Source organism: Molossus molossus, unplaced genomic scaffold (genome assembly GCF_014108415.1).
Source record: "Molossus molossus isolate mMolMol1 unplaced genomic scaffold, mMolMol1.p scaffold_m16_p_4, whole genome shotgun sequence".
NCBI classification, from domain to species: domain Eukaryota; kingdom Metazoa; phylum Chordata; class Mammalia; order Chiroptera; family Molossidae; genus Molossus; species Molossus molossus.
The window spans coordinates 7697728-7715000 of NW_023425377.1; the positions used below are offsets into that span (position 1 = coordinate 7697728).

General features: G+C 52.5%; 1 protein-coding gene across 1 annotated transcript in view; it reads right to left on the reverse strand.

Annotated features, from left to right (window-relative positions):
• The window catches only part of DOCK2 (dedicator of cytokinesis 2), a 364075-nt gene that overhangs the window by 78696 nt on the left and 268106 nt on the right, over nt 1-17273 (reverse strand). The window contains exons 28-29 of the mRNA XM_036240222.1: nt 3166-3264; nt 220-314 (exon numbers count right to left, since the gene is read on the reverse strand). Coding sequence (XP_036096115.1) covers nt 220-314; nt 3166-3264 — 194 coding nt within the window. The remainder of the gene's footprint in view (nt 1-219; nt 315-3165; nt 3265-17273) is intronic.

The following is a 17273-nucleotide window of genomic DNA, read 5'->3' on the forward strand; positions in this document are numbered from 1 at the left end:
GGAGTAGACAGTTCAGTATATAAAAAGGCACGAGGGGTACAGAATTTAAGGAAAAAAGAAAGTTCAAGGTTGGTGAGGAGTTTCCTGGTGTTTCAGAGCAGAAAGAAAGGAGCCGTCACCCTTCAGTTCTCACCAGGAGGGACCCCAACTTCAGCTCTACCAGCACCCTACGTGCAACGGCCGGGCGCCGGGGCCGCGAGGAGGCGGAGGGTCGCTCACCTGTTCTGAACCATGCTCATGGCCATCCAGTCTGAGGGGTACACGTTTTTCCCAATGAGGTCCTTGAACATGATGAATGTCTCCATCAAGAAGTCCTGAAATAGTCACACACAAAAAATCACACCTGTCATCTTGTTTCCTAGGGACAGACTCCAAGTGCCCAGCTCTTGTTGGTTGTTTACATTGTTCCTTTAGAAGTACTGGGAGGGGCAGGAAGGGCGGGGGCACGGGCACGAAGTACACCCAGTGCAGCCCCAGCCCCGGGTTTGTACCGGGAAGCCTACCGCTGGTACCGGGAGGCTCTTTCACAAACACAAGTGGAGCAGGGACATGAAATGCGATAACACTCTAACACTCTCAAAATAAAGCACGGTTAATTTGGTCTTTGGGAGTAAAGAAGTAAATACGTTCGTTAATGTGGCAATTTTATAATCATCTTCCCAAATATGTACTTGAGAAGGAAATAATCGACACTATATGGAAGCATGGCAGGTCACTGTGCAAACAAACTATTATTAAAATGAACACTGAATTAGCGGTACTGTAAACACAGTTAGTTCCCGTGTCACAGACACGTGCCAGGCCGATCAGAGGAAGTGTGACAGGGACTCTCTTCCTCGCCTTTGCAGAGGTTCACGGTGGACCTCAAAATAGGCCATCGGATTTCGCAGTGGACCAAATCCAAGTAGCAGAGACCAGAACCACTGCCCACGGGACCCTCCCGATGCGGAGGAAATGGAGTCATACAGCCGTTACCTGTGCTTTAGGTAAGATTTAAACCCACAGGAAACCTGTCCAGAGCTTCCGTAAGCCAGCAGTTTCCAGGTCATTTTAACAGCAGAATTCTCTGTTCAAAGAAAACCTTATCTGGGACCCAATATGAAGAGCTGAGGTTGAAATGTGTGTGCGTATGTGTGTGTTTATAGTAGAGGATAGTGAGGCTGGGAAGAATATAGTTAAAAAATCATTGCTTCAGTCCTGACCGGTTTGGCTCAGCGGTTAGGGCATCAGCCTGTGGACCAGAGAGTCCTGGGTTCGGTTCCCACTAAGGACATGTACCTCGGTTGCAGTTTGTCCCCAGCCCCAGTTGGGGTCGTGTGGGTGGCAGCCACTCGATGTGTCTCTCTCACATCGATGTTTCTCTCTCTCTCTTCCTCCCTCTCTCCCTCCGGTTCTATCTGAAGATAAATGCAAAAATGTCCTCGGGTGAGGATTAAAAAAAAAAAAATCATCACTGCTTCATACTAAATTGCAAAACTCTGGAACGAAGACTGGTTCCTCCCCAGCAGTCTTTGCTTCCAGGGAAAATGCCCTCCGTGCATGAAGTCCCGGAGTCTGCCATGGTGGCATGGGGGCGGCACCACCTGGAAGGGTGACAGCGAGCGGTGGGAGCACGGTCTAGACCAGAGCCTGGCCCCCGCACGCGCTCAGCACGTGCCCAGGGGTGAGGGTGGTGAGCACTGTCGGTCACCCTTGACGTCATCTGGGCAGGTGTGGATATCAGCACAGGCACAGTCCCTTCTTTGGGGAAAGGAGAAGGCCTCTGGCTCATCCAGGGAAGCCAGAGGGTCATGTCCCACCTGTGCCCCGTATTAGCAATGTGGCCTTGAGCAAGCAGGCTGTGGACCTGTAACGGTGAGTGGTAACACCTGTGTCGTGTTGTTGTGGGGGTTGTATAAGAAAGTGCGCATGTTCAACGCATAAAAACTCCCTTTCCCACCTTCCTTTCCACCTTTCCTTCCATTGAGGATAAAAAATGATGAAACTGGCCCTCGCTGGTGTTGCTCAATGGTTAGAGCGTCAGCCTGTGCACCAGAGGTTCACAGGTTCGATTCCCGGTCAAGGCCACGTACCTGGGTTGCAGGTTCAGTCCCCAACCTGGTCAGGGTCATGCAGGAGGCAACCAAATGATGTGTCTCTCTCACATTGATGTTTCTCTCTCCCTCTCTCCCTATCTAAAAATCAATGGAAAAATATCCTGGGGTGAGAATTAACAAAAAATAAAAATTATGAATCTGGATTTTTTATTTCCAGGTCCCAAGACATAGAGGACTTGGGGGAGGGGGCTGAGTTTTTAAGCTTTACTTTTGCTTTACACCCAGAAGGCGGTTCTATTTCCCACCCATCGTACGCCAGTAAGGAGAGTCTCCCCGGATGAATGAAAGGGTAGCGACTGGCTTCCTCACCATTCCCGTTTCACGGCCCATTCTCTGCGGTTTGTCCGATTCCGGTGCCTTTGGGCTCCCCAAGGAGTGAGCCCTCGGGAGCAGAACCCCTGAATGTGGCAGTTGTGAGGAGATGATATCAAAGGAGGCAACACAGAGGGCAAAGGGACCGACATAGCCCTGGGACGGCGCGGGCTGGGCCCTGCGTGGATGGAGTCATGCTGTAGCAAATGCTGCGGAGGGGCTGGGATCGAAAGGGGCTCGGAGGCCGACTTCCTCTAAGCTCTGTTGTCGCCATGTCATATTAACTGTCTTTTACTGAGCACCGAACCTCCAGAGCTACTGTGCTCACATCTAACCCCTTTACAGCCCTGTGACACGAGGAATAGCATCCCCACTTTACAGATGGGGACGCTAAAGCTGAAGAGAGGTCAACCTGCCCATGGTCACACAGCTAACAATCCTAGATTCAAACCCAAGACTGTGTGACTCGAATATTCATGCCCTTAAGACCCCAGATGCCCGTGATTCATGAGCAGATATCTGCTAAATCACATCTAGACTAGACATTCAGGTGTCATCGCTGACGCGGACTGAAAGTCTTCAGAAGATGTGCACACACCTGAACGGGAGTGAGAAAGGGGAAACCACAGGCATGTTTGTGAACTGAGACACACACACTCACGGTCCACGGCGGAGCCCTTCTTGCCCTGAACTCTTGCGAACCAAGAGTGTGACAGGTGCCCCCACACTGCCCGCGCCCAGCACCCTGTAGACTCACCACAAGCTCTGAGCTGGACTGGAAGGTCTCAATATAAAAGGAGTAGTGCTGGTCGCCCATCTGGTTTAAGATGGCTGTCATACACGCCACAAAGTGACTCTGTGAGAAAGAAAGAAAGATGCCATGAAATCGTGGAGCGAGGACCTGAGAGTCATCCTCTCCAGTGCTTTGACTTCAGACTCCCCACCCACCCAGGGCAAGTACAAGAACGCCCCCTAGAGACGAGAATATGTCCTTACCAGAGCATCCTATAAAACGTCCCTATGAGGAAATGTCTCTTTACAGCTCATTCGTCAGCTCATTCATCCAAAAAGCATTTACTGAACACCCATCATGTGCCTGGGGCTATAGCAGGAGCTCCAGTACGGAGTAGACGGGCCAGTCCATTACCTCTCCAGCTGCCTGTACATTGGGGGGAGAGCACTGGACTGGTGTCCAGAGACCCAGCCTACATCAAGATCCTGGAGACAGTTCGACTTTCTTATAAACAATTTCACATCTAAGCCCCAAGCTTTTCATCTGTAAAGAGGGACAGTAATCCACCCATGTCTCCCGCAAGAGGGTATCATCAGATGCATCAAATGGCTCCTAGAGCACCGTGGACGCACTGAAGTTTGGAACGCAGGCCAAGTGCCAGAGGAGGGACCCGGACAGGAGGGAAATCACTGCGAGGCCTGGAGACCAGGTGGGTCTGGAAGGATCTGCGGGGCCAGAGGAACAAGCCCCGCACCCTCCGGAGCCGGGTCCGTGGCCACATCCTTCCTGCTTCTCCCCTCCAGGTTGTATGAGTCTGTATCAGGGTGTGTTTTCTGCTGGGGCTCCTGTCTGCAAGCAGAATTTAGGGGGGTCTGCTCTGGAAATGTGGGAAAGGAAGTACCGACGACAGTTCTACTGGAGGTGGGGGGAGAAGCCACTCAAGATTGTCTCCTGCTGGATTCCACTGGAACTGCCGTCTTAGCCAAAGAAGGCCCACGAGGCCTGGTCAAGGTTGCGGCAGACGGTCGGGCTGGTGAGACACAGGTGTCTCCAGGGAGCCCCACTGACAACGGATGTCGGACCTCATGCACACCCGTGAGGTGGGCCTGGGAGAATGATGTTTGAACCGAGAGAACGGGTTTGATATCACAACTGCTATCTTTGTAAAAATCAACAACAACCCCCCCCACATACCCCCAAACAAAAAGAACCCCAACTTCTTCCTTTATTAAAAATATCGATCAATATGAGATAAAACTATCCTCCCACACGACAGGTTTACAGCTTAGTTGGTGGTAGAAGAATAGCCTCGAGATCCCAGGAAGCCCCTCCAGGGTCCCGTCCCCAAAAGTAGCTCCCAGAGGTGGGGATTCTCGTTTACTTCTAGGTTCTTTCCAAGTGGGAGCTTAGGGAGGGTTTGCTGCCGCAGTCGCCACGGCCTGCTATGTGACTGGTGGGCTTCGGAAGGCAATCGGCACGCAGAGTCCTTGTTACAAATGACTCACAATTTCAAGCCAGCCAGGCCTTCTGAGCACCAGGCCAGCCCTGCCCGCTAGTCACACCACACACGCCACGTTCAGAAACATGCAAGCTGGCACACATCGCAGGCCTGGGACTCCCAGGGGCGGCAGCGTGGACACTGTTGATGGGGACCCGAGACTCTGCTCTGGGGGATTGCCTTGGCCATCCAGGGAGCCGATCCTCTCCCCTGCTCCGGCCCCCGGGGCTGGGGGTGGTGAGTTTGTGATACCATCGGTCTCTCAAAACAGAGAGAGCACCGCCATCACTGCTAACTTAACCAGGGGACAGGCTTTATCACTGTTCGTGCCTCCTGCCGGATGCATACATGAGAGGAGAAGTCTCAGAGTTGGGGAGGAGTGTGTGTGTGTGTGTGTGTGTGTGTGTGTGTGTGAGTGACAGAGAGAGAGAGAGAGAGAGAGAGCGAGCGCACGCACGCTCACACACTCCTGTTTCCTCTACTCCCTCCATCTCTCTGTCCCTTCCTCAAACAATTCAGCCTGTGGCCGCTAGAGGTCTTTTCTTTTCACATGGTAGCTCCCGTGCAGTTTGGTCGGCTTCTTATTTATTCCTACGTGAGCAGACCCACTACACTCCTTGCACATAAACAGTGAGAATTGCAACATAAAGGACTCATTATTCCTTCTCTTGGAGTAATTCTGCTGCTGGCCGAAGCCGGGCTCACTCTGCAAGGCAAGGGAGGACCCTCTCTGCAGGTGACCCACTGCTTCAAGGTAAGAGATTTGGGGAGGTTTTATTTGTTCGTGCTGGATGAGGATCTGGTAAGAGAAAATGCTACCGTCTCTTGGACAACAGTTTACTTTTCAAGCTTTGGTGGACAGGAGTCCTGGGCTTGTGCGCTGTGTGTGTGTGTGTGTGTGTGTGTGTGGTGGGATCCACCATTGTGAGAACCGCAGGCTGCCCCGAATGCACAGATGCGGAATGCCTGTGATTTCCAAAGGCTTGATTTGAATCTGAAGGGGGCCAAAAAAAAAAAAGAAGAAGCAAAAAGCAAACCTCAGCTAGCGCTCAAGTTCCTGGGCATTACCTTGAAAGGGCTGCATTGCCTTCAGCCTTGTTCAGAGAAACTTCCATGCTTTGTTTTATTAAAAAAAAAATATAAAGGGGGTGGGGGGCTCTGGTCCCCATCTAGACAGAGTAACCATTGTAGGAAAGGAACCATCGTGTTTTTGTAGGGACTGGCTCGGGTGCTCCAGTTCTCCATTCAGTCGGGATTACTTTTACCAGCCTGCTCATTTCTCCGCTGTGACTGCCACGCAGGAAAACCCGGCCGAGTGTCTCTCGGTGGTGCGATGTGACTAAGTTTGGACGAGTTGCCTGCATTTGGCTGTTAGTGAAAAATGACAGTGTTTCACTTCCGACTGGAAGGACCCCTTTTTCCTACTGGGTGTCCAGCCCACCTGCGTACGGGCTCTGTCAGAAACCACACCAACGTGACTGATGGACCCGTGAAATGGCATGACACACCGGGCAGCAGCAGGCTCTGATTTAGAAAAGGCTCCTCCGGCCATTTGAATAAAAAACAAAACACTTCTGTCGCGCACAGACAGAGCGATGGAATAACACGAGGCCCCTCTGGCGTGCACCCCTTTCCCGGTAGTATCCTCATCGTGGTGATGCTCTGTTTTGCTTCCTGCCCCCCCTCCTTTTTACAAGTTTGAGGTCTTCTCCAGCCACCATGTTTTACATGTTCAGAAAGAGGTAAGGAATTGGGGGCGGGGGTGGGGACCGGCTGCATCTGCCCTGGCGACTCGGATACTCCTAACATTGGCACGGCTCAAACTTTATAGTGTGGGAGCCCACACGCCCAGCCTGGTCTGCCGCATGGAAAAGCCTTTGAAAACTGCGTGGGGGGAACAGTGGGGTGGAGGGGACCCCTGCAGTCCAGGCTAGTGAGCACCCGCCTCTTCCTAGCCCTGGCAGAAATCCTGTAGTGGACATATATTTACTACCACGGCATGAGGTAGCCACTCATCCGTACCCAAGCAGCATGCCAGGCGCCTGGATGGGAAATTGCTTCTTTAAGCAGCATGCCAGGGGACCTGCATATTCAATTCCGGAGAGAAATTGTATGAGGGATGCTGGCACAAGCCAGACAGAGTCACCTCGGCTCTTTTCAGGGTGGTTTTAAAATGTAGCTAATGAATCACAGCATGAAGAGACACGGCTTGAAACTAGGTCAAACGTGTAAAAATAAGTGCAACCATCACAGGCACTCGGCTGGTGAGGGGCCACTTAACGCCTTGAGCCGCGGGGCTTATTCCCCCATGGAAGCTTCTTCAGCCAGCCCGGGACCTCCGTCCTCTTAATTAATTCAGCCCATCAGTATGGGGGGAGGTCTCGCACACCTGGGAGACAGCTGAAGCTCCAGAGGCAAACAGCCAGGGTCTCTTCACTGCGTGACGGCAAGAGAAAGAGAATCCCAATATTGTGAGACCAGGCTGCATTAACTGGGAGACTAGGCGCGTGGTCAGGAGAGTAGCCCTCCCCAAAGCATTCTACTCATTTGCATAAAAAATCATCATCATCACCGTCGCCACCACCATCGTCATCGCTGTCACTGTCATACTGACAGTTTTGCAGACATACCTACACACCCGTCGGGACCCCTGCAGTGCCTGGTGAATCAGGAGGAGCCTATCAGTTTGCCCAGCCTTGAAAAACAAACAAAGCGGGGAGGGGGGGGCATGGTGGCTGCAAAGATGTCCCCCACTCACCTGAGATTAGTGGCAGCGATGAGATCGCAGAGGGAGGAAAACAGCCAACTTTGGGAGCTCGCTACCTAAATGCCAACATTACTATGAGATACCAGCTGGTGACACGTTGCTATAGTAACTTCAAATAATGCGCAGGACCAAAATAAAATAAAATACAGAAAGCGCCGAGGAAAGGAGAGGAAGGAAAGTTTGCATGCCGAGCGAGGCTCGGAGGGAGATGCAGAGCTCTGTCTACTGGACCACCGATGTCCTCCGGAGACTAAAAGTGGCCGAGCACCACGAGTAGGTTGCTTGTCCATTTACCCCCGTGTCTGCCCTGTGGTTATATAACAGACTTTATTCTCAGATGGAACTGGAGCTGGCCATGTGGTGGATTCAGGACCGGAAGTGGGAGGCTGGGGTGTCAGGAAAAACAGGGACTCTATTACGCCTCCCTTCACCCTTGAGTCTTGTCAGGCACTCAGAGTGCTGGTGTGCAGTGGTGTTTGGAGAAACTTGGATGTGCGTCTGTCTGAGCAACCGTCAAGTCCTGGGCCCCGTGCTAGGTGCTGGGACGCAGCAGTGAGCAGGGTAGATAAGGTTGTGCTTTCAAGAGCTCCAAAGAGCTCCCATCTGGTTCTACCAGGGTGCAGAGCATCAGCGTGGGGGCCTCGGGGCCAGACAGCTTGAATTCAAATCTCAGCTCTGCTCCCTACCAGTTGTGTGACCTTGGGCAGGGTCCTGTGCCTCAGCCTACTCCTCAGTACAAGGGGCAGAAATATTCCCTTTGTCATCCAGTTCTGGTGAGAATGAAATCAATTTGTGTAAAGCACTTGGAACATAGAAAGGCCTCGATAATTATCAGCTATTACTACTATTGTCATTGTCGCTGGCTCTGGCCCAGCGACACTCTGCAGATCAGCTAAGTGAAGTTCCTGACCCGGCCAGAGGAAGGAATGCCTCCGCCCACCTGTGACTGTCTGTGGACACGCCAAGAGCACCAAATCACTGCTTGGGACGAACAGCTAAGTGTCCTTTGACTCTGATGTTGGTTGACAACCTGCCCAGTGTCCAGCTGTTTAGTAAATCGAGTGTGTGCCTCTTGGAACAGAGCATGCTGGGAGGTTTCTTTTATTTGGGGATAGTCGCCGGCAGGTGGGAAGTGACAGCAGTGTCCACAGGCATGAAATACCGAAGGCGTAGTCCCCCAGCTGTTTGCCTTAGGAGGTCCCTGTCTCTGGTGCAGTGACATTCGTTGGTTACCCAGGGACCCTGCTGTGTGAGAGAGTTAACCAAGCCGCCTTCCTTCAGGGGAAGCTTCTTGATGGACACGGATCCAGGGGTTTCCCGTGACCTGCTCCATATCAAAGGCCCAGCATCTCAGGAAAACATAAAAGTGCCGCTGAGATGCCATGTACTCTGGATGTGCCCTGACACACTTGTGTGTACAACCTGGCCACTCTTGCAGAGTGAGCTGTGTGCAGCCCCGCCCGGAGCTGCGGGCATTAACGATGGCTCAGCTGTCAGCATTGCCAGGGCAGAGCTGCAGGCACGCTGTCCCCGCAGACGGCCGTCCTCGAGGACAAGGAGCAGGAGGGGAGGGTCCCAAGGCTGCTTTGAATCAAAGCTGAAGAGGAGCCTGCATTGGCCGCACATTCTTCCTTTGAAAGCTCTGTGGTGTGGGGTGACTTTACGTCTTCCGAATGTAATGTTTAATCCCAAGGGGAAGTAGAAGGTGGGCAAATTCCATTCATTCATCACCTTACTGAACTATCTCAACAACCTGCTGAGGTCAGCTTTATGCCCATTTTACAGATGAGGAAAGTGAGATGCACGGAGGTCAGGCAGCTTGTCTAGACAGATATTTAGTGTGTGATGGGGCAGGAATTGCAATCTGGGTCTTTCTGCCTCCAACATCTGTGTCCGTTTCATAAACCCTCCATGTCTCCCATGTCAGCCCTGGCAGCTTCCCCTGGACAGAACTTCCTGTCCATTTATTGATCCCTGTGTTGCCAGAACCTAGAATTGAACTTGCACATAGTGTGGGATCAATAAATATTGGCCAGATGAGAGACTGAATTGATCATACTATTCCCCATCTCGGAAAGAATGTTGCAGGGTCTGCCCTCTCCCAAACTATGAAAAGTTAGGGTCACGTGTTACCTTAGGAGAGGCCAGACATGGATTTTGTTCTACTCTGAGCTCAGTCCATGTTAAACTATATTTGATCAAGCCAGAGCGAGGTCATTCTTTCACACGTCCCCTAACTTAACAAGTATTTCTGAAGTACCTGCTGTGTTCCAGAACGTTGCTAGGATATGCAGCTAGGATATACCCATGAATGAGATCGACAAGGGAGTTCTTCTTAAGGAGCTCGCATTCCCATTGGGCAGAAGGCCAGGGATGGGAAACATGTCATAAACAAGTAAATACGCAAGTGTGATCATTTTAGACAGTGATACTACTAATAAAATATTATAAAGCAATGAGACAGAATGCAGTGGGAAGGGACCTATTTTCAGTAGGGGAGATGAAGGTAGTATTTTAGGGAGCTGATGTGCTAGTAGAGAGCTGAATGATAAGAGATGGTCACGCAAAAATCTAGCAGAACAGCATTCTGGGACAGCGGAACAGCAGATGCAGAGGTCCTGCGGCGGGATGCGCTTAGAGTGCGGGAGGAGCCCGAGGAAGGCCTGTGTGGCTGGAAGGTACGCGATCGGGGCAGGAGTGTTGTAGGATGAGGTCCCAGAGACAGGTGGGGGCCGGATCCTCTGGGCCCTTGTGGATCAGAGGCAAGAGCTTGGATTTTCTTCCACGTGCCAAGGGAGGTCTTTGACTCGGGCTTTAAGAAGCTCGCTCTATGTGTTGTGCATTTCAGGGAGCCTCTTTAAAGAGGCGTTTCCCATGCCTTCCCACACAAGCCCATCTTCAAGACACTACCCTGGAGTTGTTCCCAGGGTCACGGTCACGGAAACGCAGGTTATGTCGTAATGTTGCCTCTTCCTCATTCGTGACAGTGCTGTGGCTCCTCGGTGAAGTGTTTCTTGCTAAATGATTATGTTGCAGCAGACGCAGGCCCCTCTGCAGTGGGCGGGCTGTGGACTCTGGTTATACTCGGGCGCGTCTCCTTGTTGTTCAGAGCTGATGCAGGGGGCTTCTCTGGCCACTCTCCGGCTCTGGTTAGGGCCATTCAAGCCCGTGGGACCTCCGAGGCCTGCTTGCCAGGAGAGGGGCTAGCGTTCAGGACACCCCGGTTTTTAACTGAACAGAAGATGATTGTTCTATCTGTTTCTAATCACACTGGCGGAGGTGTGGGTGGGGAAGTTCACAAATGTGACTGCACAAGGGAGTAGTTCCAGAAACCCGGATTTATTCCTGGTGCATGCACCGGGGATGGTCTTCTGTGCTTCTCACTGGACGCCTCAGGAAAGGCTGTGCACAAAGTCGATGGAGCCCCGGACACTATGATGTCCTCAGCTCACATCTGCCTGAGAAAAACTGGAGCCAGGGGCATCGAGGGGATGAGGGCTCCAGACAAGCCTCCGAAGTCGCCCCTCACCTTCTCCTGCAAACATCTGCATCCAGGTTATAGGTGGCATCGAGGCCAACCTTCAACAGGAAAGGGTGTTGCAAAGGGATGTTACGTCTCAGGCAGGAGGCACTGTGGGCTCACGGATAACAACCATTTACAGGGCTAGGGGGGTCCTCTGTTTGTCCATCAGGAGGACTGCTATCGGGGCGTGGCAAGGGAGGAACGCTCTGGAAGAAGGGGAGCCACTGGCGGCGCACTGATACATCAGACACTGTGCTGACAACGTGGCCGGTGGTGACAACAGCCCCTGGCCACCCAGCACTTGCCAGGGGCCACGCGCTCCCTGTGCTGGGTCTCATTCCATCCTCCCAACAGCCAGCACCACCGGCAAAACCACGCGCCCTACACGCGGGAACCACGGGGCGGCGAGGAGACATGGCTGCCCAGGGCGGCTTGACCCCTGAAGGCTTTTGTTTACTTTAGAAAAAAATTAAACACTGTGGTTTTGTAAACATGACTTAATATGAACATGAAGCAATCGCATGGAAAGTGTATTAATATTTTACCTTACCGTGGCTCCCTGCCCAACTTTGAATATTAAGAATATTCAATGCAATTCGATAAACCTCTAAAATATTAAGAAACATTCTAGAGATTTCTGGCACCTGTATAGAGATAAAAGGATGGATGGAGAAATGGATGGACACATGGATGGATGGATGGATGGATGGATGGAGCTAGTTTGGCAGATGATATAGGCAGATAGACTAATTGATAAGGCTAGACACACAACTACATAGATAAGGCCAGCCCTCATAATAACCGTGCTCTGTGGCTTTATATGTGTCCCGTGATTTTAGACTCAGCTGAGAATGACCCCTTCATTTTTAGCACTGCCTGGGCTTTGAAAGCCAAGGAGGGCTCAGTGTGAGACACCAGCCACATACTGGGAAGTATAGGTGGTTTCTCACAGACACAGTCCTGGAAGGCCTTGAGCAGGGTGCCCCGGTCCTGGGATCGAATCCCAGCTCCCTTCCACATGCTCCGGGACTTGGGGCGAGTTGCTTCAGCTCTCTGAGCGTCAGTTCTCTGTCTGACACAGAAAGCAGTCTGCCCACGGACCGCACTGAGGACGAGAGGAAGGCGGGTCCCCTGTGGAGCCCGGCAGGCCAGAGCCACGCCCCCGGCCTGGCCCCCGCAGCCTCCGCCCCCTTTCCGTTCACTGGGGATTCTGTTGATCAGATGGGAAGCTGGAGTTAGCTTTCGGTTGACTTGTGGAGGAGGAGGATTTAAACCACCCTGTGGACCTGGAGAGCTGCACTGTGATGGTGACGTACACGGTGCTGCCGCCCTTCGCCTTCCTTTGCGAAGCTTCCACGCCACGAGCAGGGGCGGGCAGGCAACACACTCCTGGGCAGTCCGGCCAGAGAGCTGTCAGCAGGGATGGTTACTCGGTGGACAAACGTTTACCCCTCCTGTTTCCTTCGTGAGGAACAAGCAAGAATGAAGAGGGTCTCACATCGTGTCCTCAACTTCAAGCCCAACTTTTCAAGAAGGACTCTCCCAGGCCCTCCCCCTTGCTGGGCCAGGCCAGCACACCGGGTACTATCTGACAGCGCCTCCTGGGTGTGTGCGGAGGTACGGCAGATGGGCAGCACGAGAGATGTTTGGAGGGGCAGATTGGAAGGGTCTCGAATGCCAGGCTGAGGGCTTTGAATCTCAAGCCTTCGGTAATGGGCAGCCACGCAGGCGCCTGCCTACTGGGTTGCCTGCGGGCCAGTTCTTGCTGACAAGGTCTCGAGAACTGAAGAAAGCCACCAAAGTCCTTGCTCTTCGTTTCTATGAAGGGAGTACTATCTCGTCGGTTAACAGTGAAAGCTGGCAGAATCACCATGCTCTGGCTTTTATGGAGCTGATCCCAATGATGAAGAAAAATCCCACGAAGCTGAACTTGGAGATCATGGTTTGAAAAGCAGACTCCAAGGCTTCACGTTAGTGAGCCCCTATAAAGCCCCTCTGGACAGAGCATTGCTTCTGATATTGTTCGGGGGGGGGGTCCCACAGAAGGCTCAAGGGGGAAGGGGCAGAGCGAGTGGAAGCCATTGCTGGGCTCGCGCTCAGCTGACCCTGGTGAGAACGCTGACCTTGTGCTTCCTGGAGCCCTAGCTCCCCGGCGGGCTGGCCCCTCCTTAGGCAGTTTCCTCTCTGACCTGAAGATGACACCTCATTGATTTATTGGTTTGCACTTTTCCCAATGACATCATACTCATTTTTTTTTTTTTTAATTCTTCCCCTCTGCTCGCCTCCCTCCTCTTAAATTCCCATTTGTCCCACTTTCGCTTCCCTGTGCTCTGGAATGGCGACAGCACCTTCCAATTACCACCCGCTGCAGTCCGCACTCGCCGCCTGCCGATTCTCCCCGTCATCATTAATAAAGGTGACACTGCAGCTTGGCCTGCACGCAGGTCCTCCCTCCCCGCCCCACCCTCCCCTGTCCCAGAGCAGAAGGCTCCCTGGCCAGGGAGCCCCCGCCTCCTGCTTTCTTCCTGCACCCAACCCCCGTCACTGCGCTGATCTGCACTCAATTAAAGAAAAATCAAGCGACACAATGAAAAACGCCATCTAGAGCGCTGGGGGCGTCCAGATAAGTGAACTTATTACAGCCCGTATCTACTGATTCCATCTAGAAAAGAAAAAAGACGTCACTCTTGTCGGGACTGATTTGTTCTTTAATGCCCCTGCTGACTCTTTTGCCCTGGCAGGCCGGAAGAAATCCTGGCAAAAGTCTCATCGAAGTTAAAGATTACAATTAGAGAGATGATGGGAAGAGTGATTCTTGGGAGTCCTTGCAAACCGGCCTCTTCACTGCACACACGGGGGAAGCTATGGACCAGAGAGGTTAGGTGATTTCCCCATGGTCACACAGCTTCTGAAAGTGGCAGAACTGGTACTAGAACCCAACCATTCTGACCACCGTGTTAAAACCATACAATTCCCTGCCACCTCTAAACATTGGCCCCCGAGCCTCCAAGCTCCCCACGAACAAACGGCTTCTTTCCCAGCCCTGTCTCAGCCAGGTGGTTGTCCAGATACCCAGGATAAACGGACCTCCACTGATCACTAAGGCTGATGTGTGAGATTCACATTCTTCTTCATCTTCTTCATCACATAGGTTTCCAGGTTCGGGGAAGAACAAGCCACTGAGCACTAATTTCACCTTTCAGAAAAATTAAACGGGTGTCTCTTACCTCTACTCATTCCTGCTTTGATCTATTACATGCTGTGCCCAGAGCGTGCAAATCTGGTTAAGAACATCAAATTAAAAACCGAACGATTGATCACTGAAGTCACTCTGCATAATGAAAACACAGTTCAGGGCCTCAGGGTCAGAACGGGATGGGATGTGGGAGGCTTTGCTTACGTCACTCGGCCCGGATAGCCGCACACTGGCGGCCCACAGGCCTCACAAAGCCCACAGAAAGGGTTCCTTTGGTCAGTGCAGTGTTTTTGAAACATTTGACTTTTTGTCAACATGTAAACACCAGAAGTTATTGCATAAAATTCTAGACGCTCAGCTTCTCTTGGACACTGGGAAGACCCCAGGTACCAGTCTGCATTCCCACATGGCAGAACTGGGAGCCAGCTGCCTCCCGGGCAGGCGGGGTCTGAGGGACGGACAATCCCCTTCCAGGTAGCCAAGGCCTGTCCCGTCCTGGGGTGAGCAACTGGTCCTGGTTGGCCAGGACTTTCCTGCTTTGGGCACTGAAGGGCCCGTGTCCCAGGAAACCCTTGGCAAACCGAGACGGTGGGTAAACCCACTAGTTCTTTCAGGTGTCCCCCCCCGGGCCTGGTCCCTGTGGGCATTGGCACGTACGGCCTCTTTGCTGCTGCTTTCTTTGTGCCCACATGTCTCACCAGAATGACATTCAAGGCTGCCTACCATCTGAATCCTACTTCTCCCCGCATCCAGGCCATTTTAAGCTTCTCTTCACCCCCTTGATATCTGCATAAGCCAAGGGTGCCTTCTTTAACACATCACGGAGTCAGACTCATTTCTAGAGACCCATGCCCAGGCCATTGCCTCCTCCAGGAAGCCTCCTCTGATTCCACCTGAGGTTGTTCTGCCCCACACAGAGCCGGACACTCCCCCCTCTGCTCCCAGAACACTCAATCCCTTCCCCTTTCATTGTCCTCCTCATCACTAACACAGCGCCAAGTGAGCAGACTTTGGGGGTAGCCTTCCCAAGGACTTGGAGGGGCTCAGAATTGTGATAATATCAAAAAACGTAAAAATCATGAAACTTAATTTGAAGACCCAGTCTCTCTGCAGTTGTGAATTTTGCACAGTTGTCCAAAATGAAAACCGAAAACCATCCTACAAGTACTCACACCTACTCCATGGCATATATAGCATCCCAAAGTCTAAGAACATCTGGGTCTCCTGCTTATCGGCATCCAACCCTCCTGCCTGTGACATGGAATCTCAATCATATGTCCATGTGTCTGTGTATCTGCTGGCCCTGGAGATACTCAAGGGCAAGGGCCTTCTTCCATATTCTGTGTCCTGAATGCCTGGCCCATGGAAAGTGCTTGGTCAAAGGTTACCCGAGTGAGTGAGTGAGTGAGTGAGTGAGTGAGTGAGTGAGTGAACCCCCACCGAAGACACTGGGAGGACTGTCTCATTTTCTGTAATTTTAAAGAAAACCATTCTTCTTAACTGCCCCAGGGCCTGCAGGGCCTCTTTCGCTTGGCTGATCTGCCCGAGCCACACCATGATTTAGAGCAAGTGGGCTGTGATTGAGACCAAGCTGTCATTCTTTGGGTCTTTTCTCGTAAGATCATAAGATTACAAGGTGTTGACAGCTTTAGGGTCTTTTCTGATAAATGAAGAGCATTCCAGGAGTCCAGCTTCCTGCTGGACATTCCCCCTGGGACACCCATAGGCAGCTCATGATAAACATGTCCACATCATCCTCCCCTCCAGAACCCTCTTCCTCCTCCCCTGCACTCCTTCTCAGAACCACCCACCAGCTCGACAACAGTCCAGCCACAGTCCTTGATTCTATTCCTCCCCCCTCACCCTTCTCTCTCCCCCCTCACAGTCCACAGATCGCCAGGCCTGCGGCTTTAGAGATGTGTCGTGAATGTGTTCATTTCTCTGCCCCCCTCTCTGTTCTCACTGGCCTGAGGGGAGCTACCACCATCACGACCTGGATCGTGGCGACAACCTGCCACCAGCCTTGCCCCCTCACACCTCCATCCCGCATCAGAGCATGATCTTACTGCATTGGAATAAAATGCGTTCTCATTTCTGCTTAAAATCGTCGATGGATCCCACGGACTCTTAGAGAACAATCCGAACCGCTCAGCAGAGCATGCACGTCCTTGGCGTGAGCCGGCCCCTTGGCCCCTTTTTAACTGCAGTTCTTCCTTCTCGCTCCTGCAGACTCTGCCGTCAGGCCATGCAGAGTCTGACCTAATTCCTGCAACTCACTTACCCAGATCATATTCTGATCACCTCTGACAGACTGCCCACAGGGTGTTCCCAGCCTCAGCATGCGCGCGCACACACCTTGAGAGATTCTGCCTCTCCGCCTCCGCTGAACTTCGGGGCTCATGTTTGACATTGCTTCCTCCAGAAAGGCCTCTGGGAGTCTCTCCCCCCGCCCCTTGCTGGGCTGGGGGCCCCTCTCTGAGCTCTCATTCCCTGGAATCGCCCCGTGGGACTACTCCCTTTCCGGAGCCCTCTCCTTGCGTCGGTCTCTGCCTTAGGACTGTGAAGGCGGAGACTGGGGTAGGGTTGTGTTTTCTTCCTGTCTCTTCGTCTGCAGTATGGTGACTGGTCACAGCAGGTCCTCACCACATATTTGCTCAATGAATGGATATGGGGTCTCAGATGGAGGAGTAAATGGGGCATAGGTTGGGAAGGTACCTAAAGGGCACGTACTGAGTTGGGTTTGCTTTGAGGGGACACACAGGTCAGTAAGGGGCTCTCTGCCAGTGAAATACTTTCCCCAGGGAATCGGACCAGGGTCTGGAAAGTAGCTTCCTCACTGCAATGGCTTGAGCCCGGCAGGGAAGGGGAAGGGCTTTCGGAGTCCTGGCCATGCCGTCTGGCCTCATGGCCCAAGGACATAGTAGGACTCAACACCGGGCCAAGAGTTAGGAGAACGTGGTCTCAGCTCTAGTTTGCCCCTGTGTGTCCCAGGGCAGGTAGCTTTCCCTTTCTGGTCTTCACCTATAAAACAGGGCTACAAAGCCAGCTCCTTCTACTCTGAGGGTGGGACCCGGGGTCCCCACAGCCGGGTGTGTACCCTGGCTCCCCAGTGCCTCGCTGGGGGGGCCTCTGTAAGTCATGCTGTTTC